Source organism: Lissotriton helveticus, chromosome 5_1, assembly GCF_964261635.1.
Source record: "Lissotriton helveticus chromosome 5_1, aLisHel1.1, whole genome shotgun sequence".
Classification (NCBI taxonomy): Eukaryota; Metazoa; Chordata; class Amphibia; order Caudata; family Salamandridae; genus Lissotriton; species Lissotriton helveticus.
In genome coordinates, this window is record NC_136065.1 from 397,699,145 (window position 1) to 397,719,402 (window position 20,258).

The 20,258-nt window shown below is 50.7% G+C and overlaps 1 protein-coding gene across 1 annotated transcript in view; it reads left to right on the forward strand.

The window, feature by feature from the left end:
- TNFRSF25 (TNF receptor superfamily member 25) overlaps nt 1–20,258 on the forward strand; it is a 251,561-nt gene that overhangs the window by 82,216 nt on the left and 149,087 nt on the right. Inside the window, exon 2 of the mRNA XM_078640947.1 lies at nt 977–1,148. Within this exon, the coding sequence (XP_078497073.1) occupies nt 977–1,148 (172 nt within the window). The remainder of the gene's footprint in view (nt 1–976; nt 1,149–20,258) is intronic.

Sequence of the window (20,258 nt, forward strand, 5' to 3'; positions counted from 1 at the left end):
TGCGACTGAGCTCTCTACCAGGGCCAGTTTTCGGCCGATTTTGTTACAGGGCCGATTTTGCAGCTATGCTGCAAAAACGGCCCTGTAACAAAAACGGCCCCCAGGCCCCAAAACCGGCCCCCACCCTTGCGGCGCGCCGGGGGATTGCCCGGTACCTGCAACGGCCAGTCCGGGCCTGCTGGCAATCGGGATGTAGGTAATTTTACCGATTTAATTACCAAATCGGTATGATTCGGTAATTACCGAATCGGTATTTACCGATTCGGTAATTGCCATTCATTCCTATGGGCCTGGAGGCCCATAGGAATGAATGTCAATTACCGAATCGGTAAATACTGATTCGGTAATTGGGGGAAACATTGAAGGGTGGCAGGGTGTCAATTTGACACCCTGTTGCACCCCTTAATTGTGCATGGGTGCACATGTTGCAGACATACATGCCCTAATGTATGTCTGCAACATGGCACTGTTTAAAAAGCAAAAGAAATGCTTTTTAAAGGGTTTTCCTTATTTACCACCAACTTCTAGTTGGTGGTAAATAACGAATTCTTAAACCCCTGTAGCACTGATTACAGTGCTACCTACATGTCAAAATACAGATTCGGTAATTTTACCGATTCGGTATTTTACCGATTCGGTAAGATTACCGAATCTGTATTTTAACATGCCCCTACATCCCAAACTCCAAATACCGGTCGGTAACGGCCGAAATCGGCCGGTACCGACTGGTATTTGCCTAACTACATCTGGCCCAAAGTCACCAATATGGACATGTTGCATTATGCAGCTTTCTCTGGAGCGCAGAGCCCTGCACTATATGTGCAACTTGACGAAATAACATTTGTTTAAAAAAAATAAAAGCTCAAGAAAGTCCAGTGTTAATGGTGTTGAAACTATGTCTTACAGTTTGTTTCATGTTCTTCCAAGCAGCAAAAAGCGTGAAGATTAGTGGATAACATTATGTTTCTCATTCCAGCTTTTCCATTCCGCCGCTCTCTTGATCGCAGGAAATAACTACTTGTTTCAAGACAATATGAGAACTCAAGAACCGCCAAATTACACTCAAGAAATGATGCAAAACCGACTTGACTGTGTAGCTAAGGAAGGACTGCCCTTCAATAAATCTTGTTGCAAAAAGTGCCCTAAAGGTCAGTATTTTCAGAATACATGGAGTAAAATGAGCAAGTCACTGGGAGACTCTTAAAACTGCTAATATTATGTTATCATAGTAATAGAAGGTGGCAGAGTATTTAATTAATTAGAACGCTTTCTCATGTGTTATGTTCTGTTTTCGGGAAACGTATGAGATTTAGCATGTCTTCATTCTTACCACCTTTGAGAGGTGCTTGCCTGTCATAGCTCTGATTTCCCCTAGGGAAATGGGAATTCTCCCGCATGGGCATCTATGTCACAGCACCTAATAAATTAAAGGGGATATTTACGATAAAATGTCAGAGCGCTGTTTTACACCAAAATCGGTAATGCCGTGCTTCCAAAAAACACAGGGATGCGTCATATTTACAAAAACACCCTGCACCCCTGCGTTTCCCCTAGTGCTGGTGCTGAAAAAGCTGCCTTGCGCCAGCACAGACTCCCTTGTGCCGTGTAGCAAGGGTGCCTGCGCCACAGGGGCAATTGTTTATGTGCACCTTACGGCAAATAAACAATCTTTGAAGACAGTTTGCTGTTTCTATATGTGCTGTAGAATGCAGCACACATAGAAAGATCAAAAACCGAGGAAACATTAATGAATTCTCTTCGTATCGCCATCCTAAGACAAGGTTTTACCTGGGCTTAGTTTTTGGCACTGCCCCATCCTTGTAAATCTGGGGCAGCGTAAAAAAGCAATGGGTGTTGTGGTGGAATGCCCACTGCAACACCCATTGCACGCACCTTTCACGCTAAGTGAAGCGGGAAACGGGGCCTTATTTACAAGGTTGCGTTGAGCCACGTTAAGTGGCTTAATGCCACTTTGTAAATAAGGAGAAAAGGATATTGCCTCCAGAAAATCACTAAAAGTGATGTTCTTGTGGCAATATCCTTTTGTAAATATGCCCCTAAATGTCAGTATTCTACCACATTGCAAATTCCTACTTAGTGAATGCTCTCGGTCTATGGGGGCTCTCCCCTCTATGGTTTGGTTAGCAGACATTTGTCTACTAAGACTTTACTACACTTTCATGTAACGCAGCACAGCAGGCAAAAGGTGTGTTTGTGTGTTTTGTGAAGCCCAAGTTTTTGTACTGGAAAGTTAAGCTTCAACTATAAAAATCAATTTTTTTGACAAAGTTTAAGACTTTTCCCACTGTGTTAGTGTGCTGCAGAGTGCAGCACACATGAACAGTTGAAAAGATTTTCACAAAAGAAAAATGTCTGAAACTTTAGGACTCCCTCGAAGTGGAGTACGTTTTTGACAAAAAGTTCTGTCCACCTCCTGTGAGTAGATTGGCCTTTGTGGTAAAAGTGCATCCATGATTGCATGGGAACTGCCATGAACCACCAGTGAAATGCTGCCTTAATACAAAGCAGCTGAGTAGAGCATCCTGCTAGTTTGCGTTACTTTCGACAAACTTTTCAACACAAATCAGAATTTGCTTTGGTAAGTAAACCTCAATAAAGCCCATTGCGATGGGTTGTGTGGTGCAAACCCAGCACAAAGTGTTAGTAAATTTCTCCCAAAGTGTTTATAAATCAGATTTCAATATGTAATAAATTGATTGTAGAATTTCATAATTATTTCATAGTAGCCAAAGTCATCATTTTGATAAAAACCTTATAAACACTTCCAAGTTGCTTTGAAACATTGTTATCTATGGACAGATTTACTTATATGTCACACAATGCAGGGCAGCAAGTAAATTTGCGTGAAAGGCAGACAGCAGCAATTTGCAATATCTGCCTAGATTTGGCAGATTTCTGCTGTCTCCTAGCACTGGTGCACTGTGTGCTGCCTAGCGCCAACGCAGGCACCCTTGCACCGTGGTGCAAGCGTGTCTGCGATACAGGCAGGATTGTTTTTGTACCTTCCTGCACAAAGCAATCCTTAGAAGCATTTCCTTCATTTGATGTGTGCTGCAGAATGCAGACCTATTGAAAGCAGAAGTAATAAGGAGAAATATATTTATTCTTGCATCAGGGAGACATAATTTTTTGCTGCAATCTCAGGTTTACTCACCTTAGTAAATTTGGGATTGCATCAGAATCCATGGGTGGACGCATGGGTAACACCCAGGTTCCACACATGGAATGCCATGCTTTTGCTTTAGGGCTGCGACATAAAAGTGATACAACCTTGATGCAATACTATAGGACATCTGGATCCTAGCATTTATTGAAGAAGAAATTGCCAAGAAACAATAGAAAAATTAATGTAAGCCATAGGAGAGTGGTGCCGGGGCTTTTCATTCATCCCATAGGTTTTCAGTATATAAAGTAGGGGAGGATAGAACACAGGCCATATTACGTATTTATTTATTTAAGAGGTTTTATATAGCGCTGGCTAGACCCGGAGGTATCAGAGCGCTTTACATGATTATCAGGCTATGATTGCAGGTTACATCATTACAAAGGTTACACAGTTATTCGAGCCTGGCAACATAGTTAAAAGTAAGGTCGAGACAAACAAAAAAGGAACATATATGTAAGGGAAAAAGCAGGCAAGGGGAGGGATTCCAGGGAGGGGGGTAAGAGCAGGAAAACTAGACAGAGAATGGAGGAGGGAAAGAGGAGTGGAGGGTGAGAGACACAGCATGGATAGAGGAGGGGGAGGGTGGTGGGGACACAAACCAGTAGACGAGTCAAAGCTGCGTCCAAAGTCCAGTTAGCTGTGATCCCAGGGGAAGTGGTATCATTTCCCCATCTCTGTTGCGAGAGGCTCCCTAAGAGAAGTGGACTCTCTCAGAGGGGTCTCTGAGACTCCAAGGCCTACATACTGGATCCTACCCCAAAAAGGGGAGAGGGAGTGCTCTGGCAAGGGGTGCCATACCATACCTCAATTGTGATTGGCTCCCTTGGCGCTGTGGACTCTCTCACCATGGTACGCTGAGACTCCAGCGTATATATATTGGATATTTCCCCAACAAGGGGAGAAGGAGTGCTTAGTTTAAGGGCACAGAAGGACAGGGGGCTCGGTGGTGTAGCGGGCAAGGTGAAAGATTCATGTGAGAGGGTATAGGAGCAAAGGAGGTAGACAAAGAATGAAAGAGTGCTGAATGGGAACAGATAGATAGATAGGCGACAAGGAAAAAGCAGAGTTACCGAAATACGACGAGGGAGGGGTGGGCGAGACAGGGAGACAGGGAGAAAAACTGTGCCCAAAGTCCAGCTGGCTAGGTGACGGTCAAGGGATGAACCAAGGCCGATCTCCTCAATAGCTAAACAGAGCAGCTTCACCGGGCGTCGGACATAGTGCTCGGACTCCGCTGTCAGGATGGAGATCAGGAGCATACTCAGAAATTGTCATTGTGCGTTGATTAGGTGGTGATCACTTCCACCCCTCATTCACCTCTGCTCCATCGCTGCCTCTTTGCTCTGTTTTCTCTGCCCCAGGGTCCCAAGAGGGCGCCCGATGATGGTAGGAGTGAAGAATTGCAAGACCTTATTATTTGTGGCTCTTTTGGGTGGCATAAGGTGAGCGACGTCTGGTCAGCCACCGGCCACCCTTCATTCTTAGTGTATCGAAGGTGCTTTCTTCCTGTAGGTACATGACAGCTTGCGAGTAGATTCTGCAAGGCATGGTGCGTTCTCCCCAGGCTACTGTAGGCTACTGTTTTGGCTACTAAGTCATTGGTTTGAGCTGCAATGCTGAGGTGCTGCTCCTGATACACCACAGCTCTTCCGTAGGCACCCAGAGACTCATAGGTTAGTCTATGGTTTCCGTAGCCTCTGCCCTGACATGTAGGGTTGTTGGTTTCCTTGGCTATCTGATGGTCAAGCTGATGGTACTGGAGGGCAGTGTCATACTCTCCCATCTGCTGGTACACTGCTCCCAGGCCACACGGGGCATCGCTCTCAAGGAGCTGGTCTTTAATTTCCCTGGCTGATGCTCAAGACAAGAAAAGGCTAGTTCAAAGTTCCCCAACAAAGTTCCCCAATTTCTGTGTCCTGTGGCACTTTGGAAAATACAGACGGCACCACAGACGCTTGTGCGAGCCCTTATGCAATAAAGATAGCAGCTTTGCACATGCTGCGCTATCTTAAGGGTGCCTTTCAGCACTTACATTGGGGCGTTATCTCAGAGACCAGGCTTCAAAAACCAATGAGGACCACTGTGAGTGCTGATATAATTAGTGGCAATGAATAGTAGTTTTCAAAGGCACACTGGTACTCAAGGAGTTAAATGGTAAAAGGCAATTATTTTGAAATTCACTGCAGTGTGCATTGGTTTTTTTTAATATTTCTTTTTATTGAAACTTTTAACAACATAAACAAGAAAAACAACAAGGCAGTACAATCAATTGAATGGCGAAGCGTCCTGCGGGGGGGAAGCATGAGAGCAAAATACAAACGGTGACATTGCAGGATGGGAGGAAAGAGGAACATAGCGAGTCTGGAAACAATCCAAGCAACACAATAGGAGGAATGTCATGTAAAGGGGAAAGGGGGTCTGCCACTGAGTGCGTGAAGGGAGGCGTGCAGCTGTCTCCCCGATAGGAATTCCATCGACCCCAAACCTTGCCCCATTTGCGGGGCTTTCCACGCGCAACATACACCGTCTTCTCTTTGAACATACACCAGTCCATATTTTCCTTCCAGGCCGAGACTGTGGGCGGCCTCTGAGAACCCCACAACTGGGCGATATCCATCTTCGCAATCATATTGCCTAGGGTCACCCACTGTGTCTGGGCCAAATCATAGTCATTGGGTTCCCAAACATTCAGCAAACACCGTCTAGCTTCAGGCAACAACGCAACACCCGTGACCTCTTCCATCACCGCATGCACTCGATTCCAGAAACGAACAACCACCGGTCACTCCCAGAGTATATGGAGAAAAGTGCCCAATAGTCCGCAACCACGCCTGCACAGCCCATCCGAAGCATAACCCATACTGACCAATCGTGGACCGGTAACATAGATCCTATGGAGAATCTTAAGCTGTACTAACCGGAGGCGGGCCGGAATTGCAACCTCCTTCGGCGAGGATATGGCCGACTGCCAATCCTCGTCGTCCAACTCCAAGCCATCACCGGTCCAAGCCTCCCTGAGGCGCTGTAAGAGGTCAATCCTATTGTTTATTAGCTTCTTGTAAATAAGCGGAATCGTACTGTCAGGGCGTGTCCGTCCAGCACCCGATCCTCGAGCGGCGAAGCCTCCGGAACAATAGTGCCCGGAGGAAAAACCGCCATCAACGCGTGTCAGATCTGGGCATATCTAAAAAACTCCTCGTCACTCAAGTCATACACCAGTCTCAATTCCTCAAAGGTTTTGACCCGATCCTTAGTCCATACATCATTCACCCTGCCTATACCAATAACATCCCACCTATCAAAACCTTTCGTCTTCCACAGGGAGCCTAGCCTCTCAGAGGCGTAAAGAGGGGTTGCGCGTGTGAGTATGTCCTTCCATCCCATTGCATCGTTAGCACGATGCCATACCTGCACGGCTATTTTGGTAGGGCCAGTGAGCGTCCTCCCAGCGGATTTCGTATAAAGCGCCCTATTGTAATCCCCACCAGGCAGCAACCATCTGTCCATTTTGAAAGCGGGGTTAGACGCGGGGTCGTACATGCCATGGTTAATCGCCCCCAGCTGGGAGGCCCAGTAATAGCGCTTAATATCCGGGAGAGCTATTCCACCGTCATACCAAGGAAGTGTTAACTTGGCTAGGGCTATGCGGGACCGCCCACCCCATATCAGCCGTCTCTGTAAGCTTTCGACCTCTCGAAAATAACTAGCCGGGATGGTATCAAAAGTATTCTGGAGGGCATAAAGAAATCGGGGCAATGACATCATCTTAAATAATGCTGCCCGTCCGAGCGGGGACAATGGAAGTCTACGCCATGCCTCAACATCGGACCGCAGGCGCCGAAGCGGTGGCAACAGGTTACGTTTGAAGCGGACAGCAGGATCCAAGGAAATAAATACCGCCAAGTATTTGAAACCCACGTGAACCACCTGTATTGGGCACCCACGCGGCAAGAGAGGAGAATCTCCCGAAAGAACGTATACGCAGGACTTGGACCAGTTGATCACAAGGCCAGAGTTTTTACTGAAGGAGGTCAACACATCGAAGAGCACTATTAGCGACTTTCGAGGAGAGATGAGGTACAGCAGGATGTCATCAGCATATAGCGACACTCTATCCTCAAAATCGGGAGTCCAACGTATACCCTTCATTGATGGCTCCCACCTCAGCCAAGCCGCCAAAGGTTCCAGGGCAAGGGCGAAAAGAAGCGGGGAAAGCGGGCACCCTTGGCGAGTACCCCTACCAAGCAAAAATGAGCCGGAGACACGACCATTAACGACTACCTGAGCCAAGGGGTCCCGGTATAGTAGCTTCACCCAACTGATGAAAACCGGGCCAAGACCAAACTTGGCCAGTGCAGCCCAAAGATACGGCCATTCCAGTGTATCGAATGCCATTGTGGCGTCCAACGAGGCCAAAACAGCCGATTCACGCAGCGAGGACGCTCTCGCGAGGGCGCCATGTAGGCGCCGAAGTTTAAGTGCCGTGTTTCGGTGCGGAATGAACCTGGACTGATCTGGATGGATCAGGTCGCAGACGAGTCACCAGGCGATTCGCAAGCACTTTTGCGAGGATCTTAGGCTCAGCGTTCAAGAGAGAGATGGGCCTGTATGACGCGCAGCGATCCCGTGGCTTCCCCTCCTTATGGATCAAACGATAGATGCAAGTCGTTGGTCATAAGGGAGGGTACCAGCTTCTAGCGATTCCAAAAACATAGAGCGAAGATGTGGTGCTATTGTATCTGGACGCAACTTATAAAGTTTGATGGGAAGTCCATTTGGACCCATGGCCTTCCCAGACCTCACAGAGCGAACCGCGGCGGTGACCTCCTCGACTGAGAGCATCGCGTCCATCAGTTCCCTATCCGCATCCGACAAGCGAGGCAATGCGATATCCCTGAGGAGCAGATGCGAGTCCTGTTCCGGTCTGTCCGACACTGGGGAGTAAACGGTTTTGAAATACTCGGAAAAACACTCCACAATCTCAACTGGGTCAGTCACTCTCACACCATCCGCCTTCTCAATCAAGGGAACCACACGACTAGCCCTCTCCCTCTTATCCAACCAGGCAATCAACTTTCCGGCCTTGTCACCCACATCATACAAACGGCCTTGCTGCTCCCTGCTCAGCACCTTCGCGGCATCCGTGACCAATGCTCTATGGTCAGTTTGTTTGATGCTGAGAAGGTGCAACCTGTCCTGAGTAACATCAGCTTCCAAGTCTCTTCCTATATCTGCTATCTCAGTTTCAAGTCGGACCACAGCCTCGCACTTACGCTTCTTAGCGCTATTGATTAACGATAAAGCATGACCGCAGATGACAATCTTATAAGCTTCCCATAGCGAGACAGACGATGACACAGACGCCACATTATCCACAAAGTAATGGTCGAGCGATTTGATTAGTTCCTTCCGGATCTTAGGATCACGGAGGTACCAAGGGTTGATCGGGGCTACCCGACCCTCAGTTCCCGGTCCCGCCTCCACCATTAGCCACAAGGGGGAGTGATCTGAAACACCCCTAGCCAAGTGCCTAATTTCTTTAATTAACGGGGCCTGTGTTGCGGGCATAAGGATATAGTCCAATCTCGAAAGGCTACCGTGTGCACCGGAGTGAAAGGTGTATTGCAGTTGTGCAGGGTGTAGCAGCCTACAGCAGTCTATCAATCCCAGAGTGTCGAGAAAACCTCCCAACCAAGACTGGGACCTCCCAAGATCCCGGGTGGGTAGCGATCGCTATCACCGGAGACCACTGAGTTGAAATTGCCTCCCACAACAGGAATGCCTTCAGGGAGCCCCAGTATCACCGTCCCCAGATCAGCAAAGTTTGTAGCCTGAAGGCCAGGTGGGACATAAACGGAAAGCAAAGAGATGACCTTCCCCTCCCATCTTCCAATAATGGCGGCGTAACGCCCCCTGTCGTCAAGAGTGACGGCCTCGATCTCAAGGGGGAGGGAGGTCCTAACGAGGATACCCGCCCCCCTAGAGCCAGTGGTGAAGCCTGAGTGTGCAAGGAGACGGTAGCCCCTACGATTCATAGCGTGACATGTATTCCCTATCAAGTGTGTCTCTTGCAACAGTACAATATCAGGGGAGAGACGTCTCAGGAGTTGTAATACCACACCACGTTTTATCCTGTCCCCCAACCCGTTAACATTCCAACATAGCAATTTTAGCCCCCTACCCCCCATCCCAAACATGGTGACAGCATCCACCCCACATTAGTTGCGACAGCCAATTCCAAAAGTCCATCAATAGAGTGCCTTGAAATGAACCAAACAAGAACTGCAGTGTGCATTGTTAAGGTATTTTGTGAAAGTCAGGTTTTCAGTTCCTTTTGTACTTTTTATAACCAGGAAATAACACATGTATTTAAACGTAACCAAAAATAAAATATAAGTAACTACACTACATAAGTAAATAGTCCTTATGTACTGTACTATATCGTGGTCAGTAGTAGTTTCCACTGTAGATTTGTTCGGTCTTGGGTAAGCGAGAGAATGTTGTGGAAAAAGCAGAGAATTATGAATCTTTCAGGACTGTGGCCCTTCCCTCTTGGTTCTACGACATACAACAGTAGACCAGTCAACTCACAAGGCGCCGCTGTGTGTCACATGAAATTGGCTCCCTTTACACAGTGTCCGGGTGAGAAGCCGATATTACACAGTGGCAGAAACTGTGAGTTGGAAACCCAATAGAGAACATTTACTACACACATTGTGTTGAGACTGAGCACAGCTGATATCCATCAAGGGTTTGCAACCTCCTCAATCTTTGAACCCTGAGTATGTTTCTTAGGGGGTTAGAGTGGCTCAGTGCATTGACCTGCACAAAGCCTCACTCCCTCTCAATCCTCACGCCTCCTGAAAAGCACTAACATGGCTCAGAGGTTAACAGGCTCAAGGCTTCCCCCCACTTATGCCCCGCCCCCTCATGGTTCCCTCATCTCACATGTTGAGTTTTTGGGAAGGTTTGCAGGCCTGCAAGTGACTGGAAATTTCCATGGACTTACAGACAAAGAGAGCACAAGTCAGTCCATGGGTTTATACATAACAAGCATCTGCAATGCAATAGGTCTCGCATTTACGCGGGTTTGCGCTATTGAAGTAAATGACAATGCCTTTTACTTATGTTTTGGTTTTTAAAACATAAATAAAAGGCATTGTTATTTACAATTCCAATAGCTTAAACTCTTGCTAATGCAATACCTACTTCATTCCAAATGTTTTTTAAAAGTGTGTGTACATAGTGGGGGGGGGTTCAAAAGGAAGGTAGCAGAGGGAGCACAGACGGGAAGGTATGGAGAAGCAAAACTGAGATTTTGGGGAAGCACAAAGGATGGCGCGGTGGGGGAAGGGGCACGTAGGGCATAGGGAAGCAAACGATATACAGAGCAATGGGCGGGCAGGGGGAGAAAAGCAAATGAGCGAGAACAACGTTAAACTGGGGGTGAAAGCTCACCCTTTGCAGGTAATCTGAGCTGAGGAGTAAAGTGCAGCGAGCTGCCACTTTGGATTTGGAAAACTGCTCAGTAAAGCACTCCAATACCTTTGGTCGGTTTTGGGCTTGCAATTGCAGGAGTGTGTTTGTCCAAAGAGACATTTGCAGCCAAAGAGTTTCTTTATTTTTTGGATCCATATTACAGAGGAACAAATTGAGAAAACACGGTAAGAGCGCTTTGTTGAATTCATAGTTTTTAGCAAGTGAGCACAGGAGCAAACCTAAGCATATTTATGTTTAACATTGATGTTCGTTCCAAAAATAAACACGCCAGATCTAGCGGAATTTACATCATGTACCTCTGACCTCCCTAAGGGCATCGCTGAGTTGCACCCTTCTGTCTCCAATGGCCCCTGAAGAGCTCCCCATTTGCTACAAGTGAAACAAGCCGGTGGTCACAACTGTGCATGAGAGACCATCCTGCCGCCTGCAGTAAGAGAAACTCATTAAAGAAAGTAGTGCTTACAGACTAAAGAAGACGCACCATGTAACAACCGTAAAAGGACCAGTACTCATGGAAGGTTACAAATGAAGACAAGGTGGCACTAAGGAGGGACTAACAAGCATAATAACGAATCAGAATCCAGCATTTATCAGGGACAATGACACAAGTCAATGACAAATATGGGCAGTGAGTGGGCGGGGCTTCAAGTACATACTCCAATACAGCATGGCTCGCAGAGCAGGGCTTGTGCTGCCCAGGCTTGACCTAAAAAGCAGTAGTCAGAAAAAGGTGAAAATGTGATCAGTCTGTTTCAAAATTCTGCAACTGCAACTGCACCAATAATTAATGTGGATCTCCATGGACATCAATGATATTAGGTAAGCAGTTGTTTAATGCATCTTCATCCTCGATGATGGATGTTATGTTCTCTGCACCAAGCCACACAAGGTTTGGAGGGAACTCCGCACCTCCTGTGGTGCAGTGAAGGCAGCAAAAAAAGAGTGACGGCATTAGTCGGTAAAAACAGAGGAGCAGGTTTGCTGCAAAAGTTTATTTCATTTCCAAATAGCGCCCACCCCTACCCACTTACAAAGAATTGCACTTTTTCTGACCCAGCCAAGAAAACACAGAGAAATTTAAAAAATGGGTCTAAGAGGAGTGTGATTGGATTGGGTGGAGATCCCACCATGGGGCAGTCATGGGGTCGTAAAGTGCGATGCTGATTGTCCCACATTTAAATATCTTAGAGCATTGATATCATATGTAAATTGAGTGGAATATTATTTTTCCACAACAAAATTTTATTGATTTTATCGATCAGGTAAAGCATAAATGCAGTCCTCCACAGTCAGGAGAGTCCTGCCACAATTTGAAGCATATAGGAGCATGATGCAGGCCCAGTCAGAAACAACACCACCCAGCACCCCCCAATGAACCCACTACCCACCCCTTATCCCTCCCTAACCCCGTGCACGTAATCATCGCCGGTCATCAGTAATCGTTCGTATCCAGTAAGAGAGCTAGCGTCTCCTCAGGCCTGCTACCCGTCCATCGAAACCACTTCTTCATCCGGTTCCAATGGGGGATCCAATGTCAAACCCCTATATTCCGCCCACCTCTTCCAGATCTTGAAATGTTTACGGGGGCACCCTCTCGCTTCGAACACCGGGCGCTCCAACCCCATACAATAATCAATCCCTGCCTTCCAAACACTCAATGGGGGGGCCCGTTCACTCTTCCACGCCCGCGCCAAGTCTCGCTTAGCAACGACAAGGCCCAGCAACAACAGATGACGCTTGTAAACGTTTCCCCCAACACCCTCTAGTATGTGGAGAAGGGCCTGACGATGGGTTCGGGGAAGATCCCATCCCAGTACCTCCGATAGACAGCTCCATACACCCCGCTAGAACCGGGACAGACCAGTACAGGACTACACAGTATGCAGCAGCGTACCCATTTCAGCACCACATCGCAGACACTCCGGGGACCCAATCAAGCTCGCCTTCCACAATCGCTCTCGCGTATAGTAGGCCCTATGTAGATATTTGAACTGAATCAGTCGCAGGCGCACCGCGATAGCTGTACCCCGCGGGGACTCCAGAGCTTCCTCATCTAGTGGGCCAATATCCCGCTCCCAGGCTTCCTTCAATTTAAGGAGGGAGGAGGAGCAGTGAGTGACCAGGGTGTGGTATATGCGGGACACTTTCTTATCGCCAAGGTCTCCCATAAAGACCTTCGCCTCCAGAGGACTGAACTCTGGCAGCGACTCCAGGTCCCACCAAGCTAGGTCCAAGCGCGTGGCGGAGCTGAAGGTACTTAAAAAACTTGGGTGTTGGGCATATGAAACTCAACCCTGAGCTCTTGAAACGACTTGAGCACCGTGCCGGATACGACATGTCCTAGCGATGAGATCCCAATTGAATCCCATCCGCCAAACCCCGACAGCGAGGCTAATGCGGGGAGTTGCCCATTATGCCACAGAGGGGTCTCAGCCGTCAGTCTGCCCCACCAACCCATGCGGCACAGCGTTTGTCGCCATATCGTAAATACCACCTGTGTGGCACGGGGCAGCCGCCGCCGCAGTCTGGCCGAGTATAGAATCGTATGCAAAGTGTGGTCCCCCATCAGCGAGCGCTCCAAGGTGTATGCTGGGTCCCCTCTATCTCCGTACCACCATTCGTTTAGGACTAACAAGTGGGAGGCCTGGTAGTAGGACAGCACGTCCGATGTCGCAAGCCCACCACAGTAAGTGGACAGAAAACACGTACGCAGTGCCACTCTGGCGGCGCCCCCAGCCCATAGGAAGCGTCCCAATGCCGAGTTAACCTGCCGAAACCACCGGGGTGCAATCGTATGTGGGTGATTCTGCAGCTGATATAAAAGGCGTGGCAGTGCAACCATCTTGAATATCGCAGACCTACCAAAGATAGTAAGGAGCATCCGGGCCCACGTTTTAAGGTCCGACTGAACTTTATCCCAGACTGGTACCACATTTCGCTCCCAAGAGATCGACGCAGATTCGGACAAGAAAACACCCAGGTATAACAGGCCTCCAACCCCCACCTTCAGGGCCGACACCCAGTGGCCCGCACGCGCTCCATCGCCCAGTACCCACAGGTTGGACTTACACGGGTTAAGGTCCAGACCCGAGACCTCTCCGAAGATGCGCATAATTTCTAACACCGCGGGCCCGACCTATCCAGGTCTGTAAGGAAGAATAGGACGTCGTCCGCATACAGCGCAATCCTATCAGTGCGTCCCCCGTCCCATCTGAAACCCTGCAACTGCGCATCAATGCGCACCCAGGAAGCTAGGGGTTCCATAGCTAGCGCAAATAGGTATGGGGACAGCGGGCAGCCCTGACGGGTCCCCCGACCGATTGGGAACTGCGCGGAAACCGCACCGGAGACATGCACTGCCGCTGTGATGTCAGTGTAGAGCAGCCGAACGTATGAGATAAAAACCGGGCCCAGATTAAGGCGAGGCAGGAGCGCAAACAAGTAGGCCCAACTCACAGAGTCGAATGCCCTATCTATATCGGTTAGGAACAGGGCTGTCTGCTCACCCGTGGCCCCCATCGCATCTATGGCCGTCTGTGCCCGTCGAATGTTGTGCCGTGTCGCCCTGTGCGGCATAAAGCCTGCCTGGTCCGGATGAACAGGATCCGCCACATAAGGGAGAAGCCGGTTCGCCAGCGCTTTTGCCAGTAGTTTAGCCTCTATGTTAGGCAGCGATATGGGGCGATACGAGTCGTGCTTAGCAGGCGGCCTACCCGGTTTCTGGAACACCACCACCTCAGCATGTCGCCAGTCAGCAGGCAACCGACCCGACTCACGTGCAGCCTCCAGGACCGCCTTGTAGTGAGTCCCCAATTGGAGCTGGAACTTCTTGTAGAATTCGCACGGGAAGCCACTCGGCCCGGGCGCCTTTCCCATGTTGAGCTGCGCCAGAGCGTCTCCCAACTCCTCCCCTGTAATAGGGAGGTCCAAGATCGCCCGCGTATCGTCCGAGACAGCCCTCGGGGGCAGGTCAGCAATAAACTTGTCCACTGCTTCGGCTGGGAGGCAATCCCGCGGCGCATAAAGGTCCGCGTAGTATCGCGCGAAGCTAGCCGCCAGTTCTACTGGATCCGTCACAGTAACTCCAGCATCATCCATGAGACCAGGCAGCGTAATCGGCTGCATGGTATTCTGACACAGTCCATGGAGCATAGTGCACGACTTGTCCCCCCATTGATAAATCCTACTGCGTGTGGCGAGCCATGCTTGCCGAGCTTCATCAAGCAATACATATGCATAGGCCTGTTGCGCCTGCAGGAGTAACCGCACAGCCTCGCCACCTCCCTCCCCTTGGCACCGCCGCTCGAGGACCCCTACACGCGCCGCCGCCGCAACTATGGCCTCCCTGCGTCGGCGGCGAGCCGCCGCGCACCACGCTATGTCCACCCCACGAAGCGTGGGCTTCATAGCTTCCCAGGCTAATGACACCTCTGTGTCCTCGCCCAGGTTCTCCTGCCAATAGTGGGCTATCGCCCCCCTCATGTGATGGACATAGTCAGCTTGCTGGAGATGCCACGGGGACATTCGCCACCGGAACGGCTGCCTCCGCCTGCACAATTCAACATCTACAGCCACTGGGGAGTGGTCGGACAACCCACGAGGCAGAATGGCTGCCCCTCGCACTCTGCTCAGGTACGCACTGGGTACAAACACACAATCCAGCTGTGAAAAGGAGCCATGCACTGCCGAGACATACGTATACTCTCTGGCCTCAGCATGCAGATGTCGCCAAGCATCAACCCAGCCCAGGCCATCCACCATCGCACGCAATCAGGAGGGGGCGGCCACCGCTGGCGCCCCTTGCAGCCGATGACGGTCCACAGTCGCATCTAGCACGTCGTTCCAATCTCCACCCAGCACTGCCAGGGACTCCGGGACCTCCGCCCACACCGCAAACAGCCTTTCAGCCAGAGACCACTGCAGAGGGGGAGGGGCATAGACACTCCCAAACACAACAGGCTCCGTACCTACCATCCCTTTCACAACAATATATCTGCCCTGCGGGTCCAACCAGAGTCTCTCATGCACATACGTCAGTCGTCTATGGATCCAGATGGCGAGCCCCTCGAAAAGCCGGCATGGAAAACCTGGTGGTAGCCAAATCTCTGCAGACAAAGTGCTTTCGTCCCCATCATATGTGTTTCTTGTAAGAGCAGTACATCCGCCCCTTCCCTCTTTGCCCATCGCAGGACGGCACCCCTCTTTATTTTATCTAGCATTCCCCTGACATTCCAGCTCAATATGCGCATGCACACCCCATGGGGCCCCGGGGGCAATGCATCAACCATGATCCCAGGGAACACAAGCAAAAGCACCCAATAGCAGGCCCGAATACATAGCACCAGCTCTAGTTCGGCATGAAAATCACGTGCACAACTAACGAAACATCCCCCCCCCGCACCCCCCCAAAACACCCCCCTGAACTTCCCACCTCTCAACCCCCGCCCCCCACCCCTATACCTCATAGAACACAGAAGTATCTGTCGCGGCATGGGCAACCTCGGGCCCAAAACAGAGCGCCCAAGGCCAACCATACCAATGGATCCCAACTACCCACTCAACCATTAGGAACCCCCCCTTACCAAAGCCCGCCCATGAAGGAGGGATGCAGCCCCGAAAATGAAGCACCCCGAACCACACCCCGCAGCCCCACATCATCCCCAACATGTATAGAGAACAGTGTCAAGGTATCCAGTTCCAAAACTAGTCGGGCAGCAGGACATACTAATCAGCCACTCACTGCTAAAATCTACCACAGCAATAGGTCACCTTGCACTCCAACATCCTTCAATGGTCCTTGTTAGATTGGTCTGAGTCTGTAGGTGCTGCATCCCTCGCCCCAGCGTGAGAAGAGGAGCGCTGCCGCGACCTAGAGCTCCTGTGTCTCTTTCCCCGGACACGTTGGTCGGTCCGCTCCGGAGAGGAGCTCCTGGAGGAACCTGGGTTCAGGCCCGGTTGAGCATGTGGCCGAACCCTCACCGTCTCATCCATCCACTTGAAGACGTCCTCTGGGGTGTCAAAGAAGTGGGTCCGCGATTGGAAAATCACGCGAAGGCGGGCCGGATAGAGTAGAGAATACTGGAGCTTCAAGCCGCGTAGCTTCGCCTTGGCCGCTATGAAGGAGTGTCGTCGCTGCTGCACCATCTTCGTATAATCCGGGAAGATCATGATTTTCTGATTGTCGAACATGACAGTGTCTTTCGCCCTCGCCTCCCTTAAGATGGTGTCCCTGTCGTGAAAGTTCAAAATCCGTGCAATCACCGGTCTGGGCCGCTCCCCTGTCGGCGGTTTCTGCGTCAGGGCTCTATGGGCGCGCTCGATCACAAAGCACCGTGACAGCGCGTCTGGGGGTAACCATGTCTCCAACCACTGGGACAGGAAGCCTTCCATATTCCCCTTCTCGCAGCCCTCGGGAAATCCCACGAAGCGGAGGTTATTCCTGCGCACCCGCCCTTCGGCATCTTCCACCCGTAGCGCCAGGCCCCTCTGAATCTTCTCCATCGCGGACACTTTCTGTTTCAGGGTCCCCACATCATCCTCTACGGTCGACAGCCTGGATTCCGCCTCCGTGATGCGGGTCACCGCGTTGTGAAGGTCCTGGTGCAGTAAGGTCACGTCTGCCCCAACCGCACCTATCTTGGCGTCGAGCATATCTCTGGATTGGGTAATCGCCGCCATAAGTGCCGCATTGTCCGGTCCCGCACTCTGGCTCCCCCCGGATGCACCGGCACCTCCATTCGGTCCAGTGAATTTATCGATGGGCCCCTGTTTGGCAGGTCCACTGCCCCCTCCGCCCCTGGTCATGTCGCAGACTGTATGAGGTCCGCCGCGCCAATGTTCTTCAATGGGCCTCAGGGCAGTCCGCACACCGCAGGGGTCCCAGCACACTACAGCCCAGGGTCCTCGCCCGCCGGTCGTCGCTGCTCCTAGACCCTAGTCCACACACACTGGGGCCGGAGGGACTCACGAATCGTGCTGCAGCATCCCAGCCACTGTCACCAGGCTCACTCAGGACCCAGAAACCACACCAGTAGGAGCTTACAGTCGGCTATTAGGCAAGGATTCCAGTCCGAGCACCAGCGTTGCCGCCAAGACTGCAGGCAGGGCCGCCCACTCCGCTGTCCGAGTCTGCTCCGGGCACCACCACTCGCGGCCAGGGATCACGAAAATTGAGGCCCCGGTCTCCAGGCCGCCGCACAGGCCACCGCCGCCCTCTGGGGTCTTTACCACCCGGGCTGCTACTCAGGGAACGGGGATGATTCAGAAAAGGGGGTGGTGATGAACAGAGTGTCTGAATTAAGCAGACCACTCTTACCCAGTCCAAAGATCAGGGCTTGATCCATCACCGTTATTTATCTCACTGCCCCATCCCAGCTCAGAACCTGGCTATATGCAAATTAGTCTGTCCCTGGCCCAGTGCATCATGGGAACAGGGCAGACCAAACTACCAAGCCAATTCTTCACCAGAAAGGAGACAAGCTACCGGGGACCGGTTTCTGGCATTTCAGCCTCTTCGGCCCGGCTTGCTTGAATCCTGATGGAGCAGTGAGAAAGGGACTCATGTCTGAGTATACCCTGCCACACCTATAGTGGCCAAAAACGATTCAGAAAAGGGGGTGGTGATGAACAGAGTGTCTGAATTAAGCAGACCACTCTTACCCAGTCCAAAGATCAGGGCTTGATCCATCACCGTTATTTATCTCACTGCCCCATCCCAGCTCAGAACCTGGCTATATGCAAATTAGTCTGTCCCTGGCCCAGTGCATCATGGGAACAGGGCAGACCAAACTACCAAGCCAATTCTTCACCAGAAAGGAGACAAGCTACCGGGGACCGGTTTCTGGCATTTCAGCCTCTTCGGCCCGGCTTGCTTGAATCCTGATGGAGCAGTGAGAAAGGGACTCATGTCTGAGTATACCCTGCCACACCTATAGTGGCCAAAAACGATTCAGAAAAGGGGGTGGTGATGAACAGAGTGTCTGAATTAAGCAGACCACTCTTACCCAGTCCAAAGATCAGGGCTTGATCCATCACCGTTATTTATCTCACTGCCCCATCCCAGCTCAGAACCTGGCTATATGCAAATTAGTCTGTCCCTGGCCCAGTGCATCATGGGAACAGGGCAGACCAAACTACCAAGCCAATTCTTCACCAGAAAGGAGACAAGCTACCGGGGACCGGTTTCTGGCATTTCAGCCTCTTCGGCCCGGCTTGCTTGAATCCTGATGGAGCAGTGAGAAAGGGACTCATGTCTGAGTATACCCTGCCACACCTATAGTGGCCAAAAACGATTCAGAAAAGGGGGTGGTGATGAACAGAGTGTCTGAATTAAGCAGACCACTCTTACCCAGTCCAAAGATCAGGGCTTGATCCATCACCGTTATTTATCTCACTGCCCCATCCCAGCTCAGAACCTGGCTATATGCAAATTAGTCTGTCCCTGGCCCAGTGCATCATGGGAACAGGGCAGACCAAACTACCAAGCCAATTCTTCACCAGAAAGGAGACAAGCTACCGGGGACCGGTTTCTGGCATTTCAGCCTCTTCGGCCCGGCTTGCTTGAATCCTGATGGAGCAGTGAGAAAGGGACTCATGTCTGAGTATACCCTGCCACACCTATAGTGGCCAAAAACGATTCAGAAAAGGGGGTGGTGATGAACAGAGTGTCTGAATTAAGCAGACCACTCTTACCCAGTCCAAAGATCAGGGCTTGATCCATCACCGTTATTTATCTCACTGCCCCATCCCAGCTCAGAACCTGGCTATATGCAAATTAGTCTGTCCCTGGCCCAGTGCATCATGGGAACAGGGCAGACCAAACTACCAAGCCAATTCTTCACCAGAAAGGAGACAAGCTACCGGGGACCGGTTTCTGGCATTTCAGCCTCTTCGGCCCGGCTTGCTTGAATCCTGATGGAGCAGTGAGAAAGGGACTCATGTCTGAGTATACCCTGCCACACCTATAGTGGCCAAAAACGATTCAGAAAAGGGGGTGGGAACGGGGGGCACAGCGGGGCACCCACGCTCCGCTCCGGTGCCCTTCTGATTGCCCGGGGCGGCGCCAGCAGCCGAGGTCGGAGACTAGCACCAGAGTCGCCCGTCCGGACGCCACCAAAATCGAGGACCCGGCTATGCACGCCGGACCAGGCCTCAAGTCGTCGCTGCCGCTTTTTCGGCCCCAACGAGCTCGGGAGCTCCGCTCGTTTCACCGGAGGGCACCTCACACCATCCGTCACCAAAGCTGAACCAGTGTGCTGCAAGGTAGGTCCGGGAGCCAGGATACTTGTGCGGATCAATGTCGGGCCGGTGGGAGCTCTAGCAAGCTGTGTCCACCATCTTCGCCCGCTAGGCCACGCCCCCCGGAATATCATTTTTTACTTTGTTATCGCGATGTTCTACTTTTGGGAACTTTATTTAGAACAGGGATCTTCAACCTTTTCTGTACTGAGAGCTACTTATGTTGATTGAAACACATTGAGATATAGTTATATTATTAGTGTATAATTTCATTTATCTTAATGTATAATCGTTCAGCTTTCTAATTTAATATGTTGGGCTGCACACAGGTGAG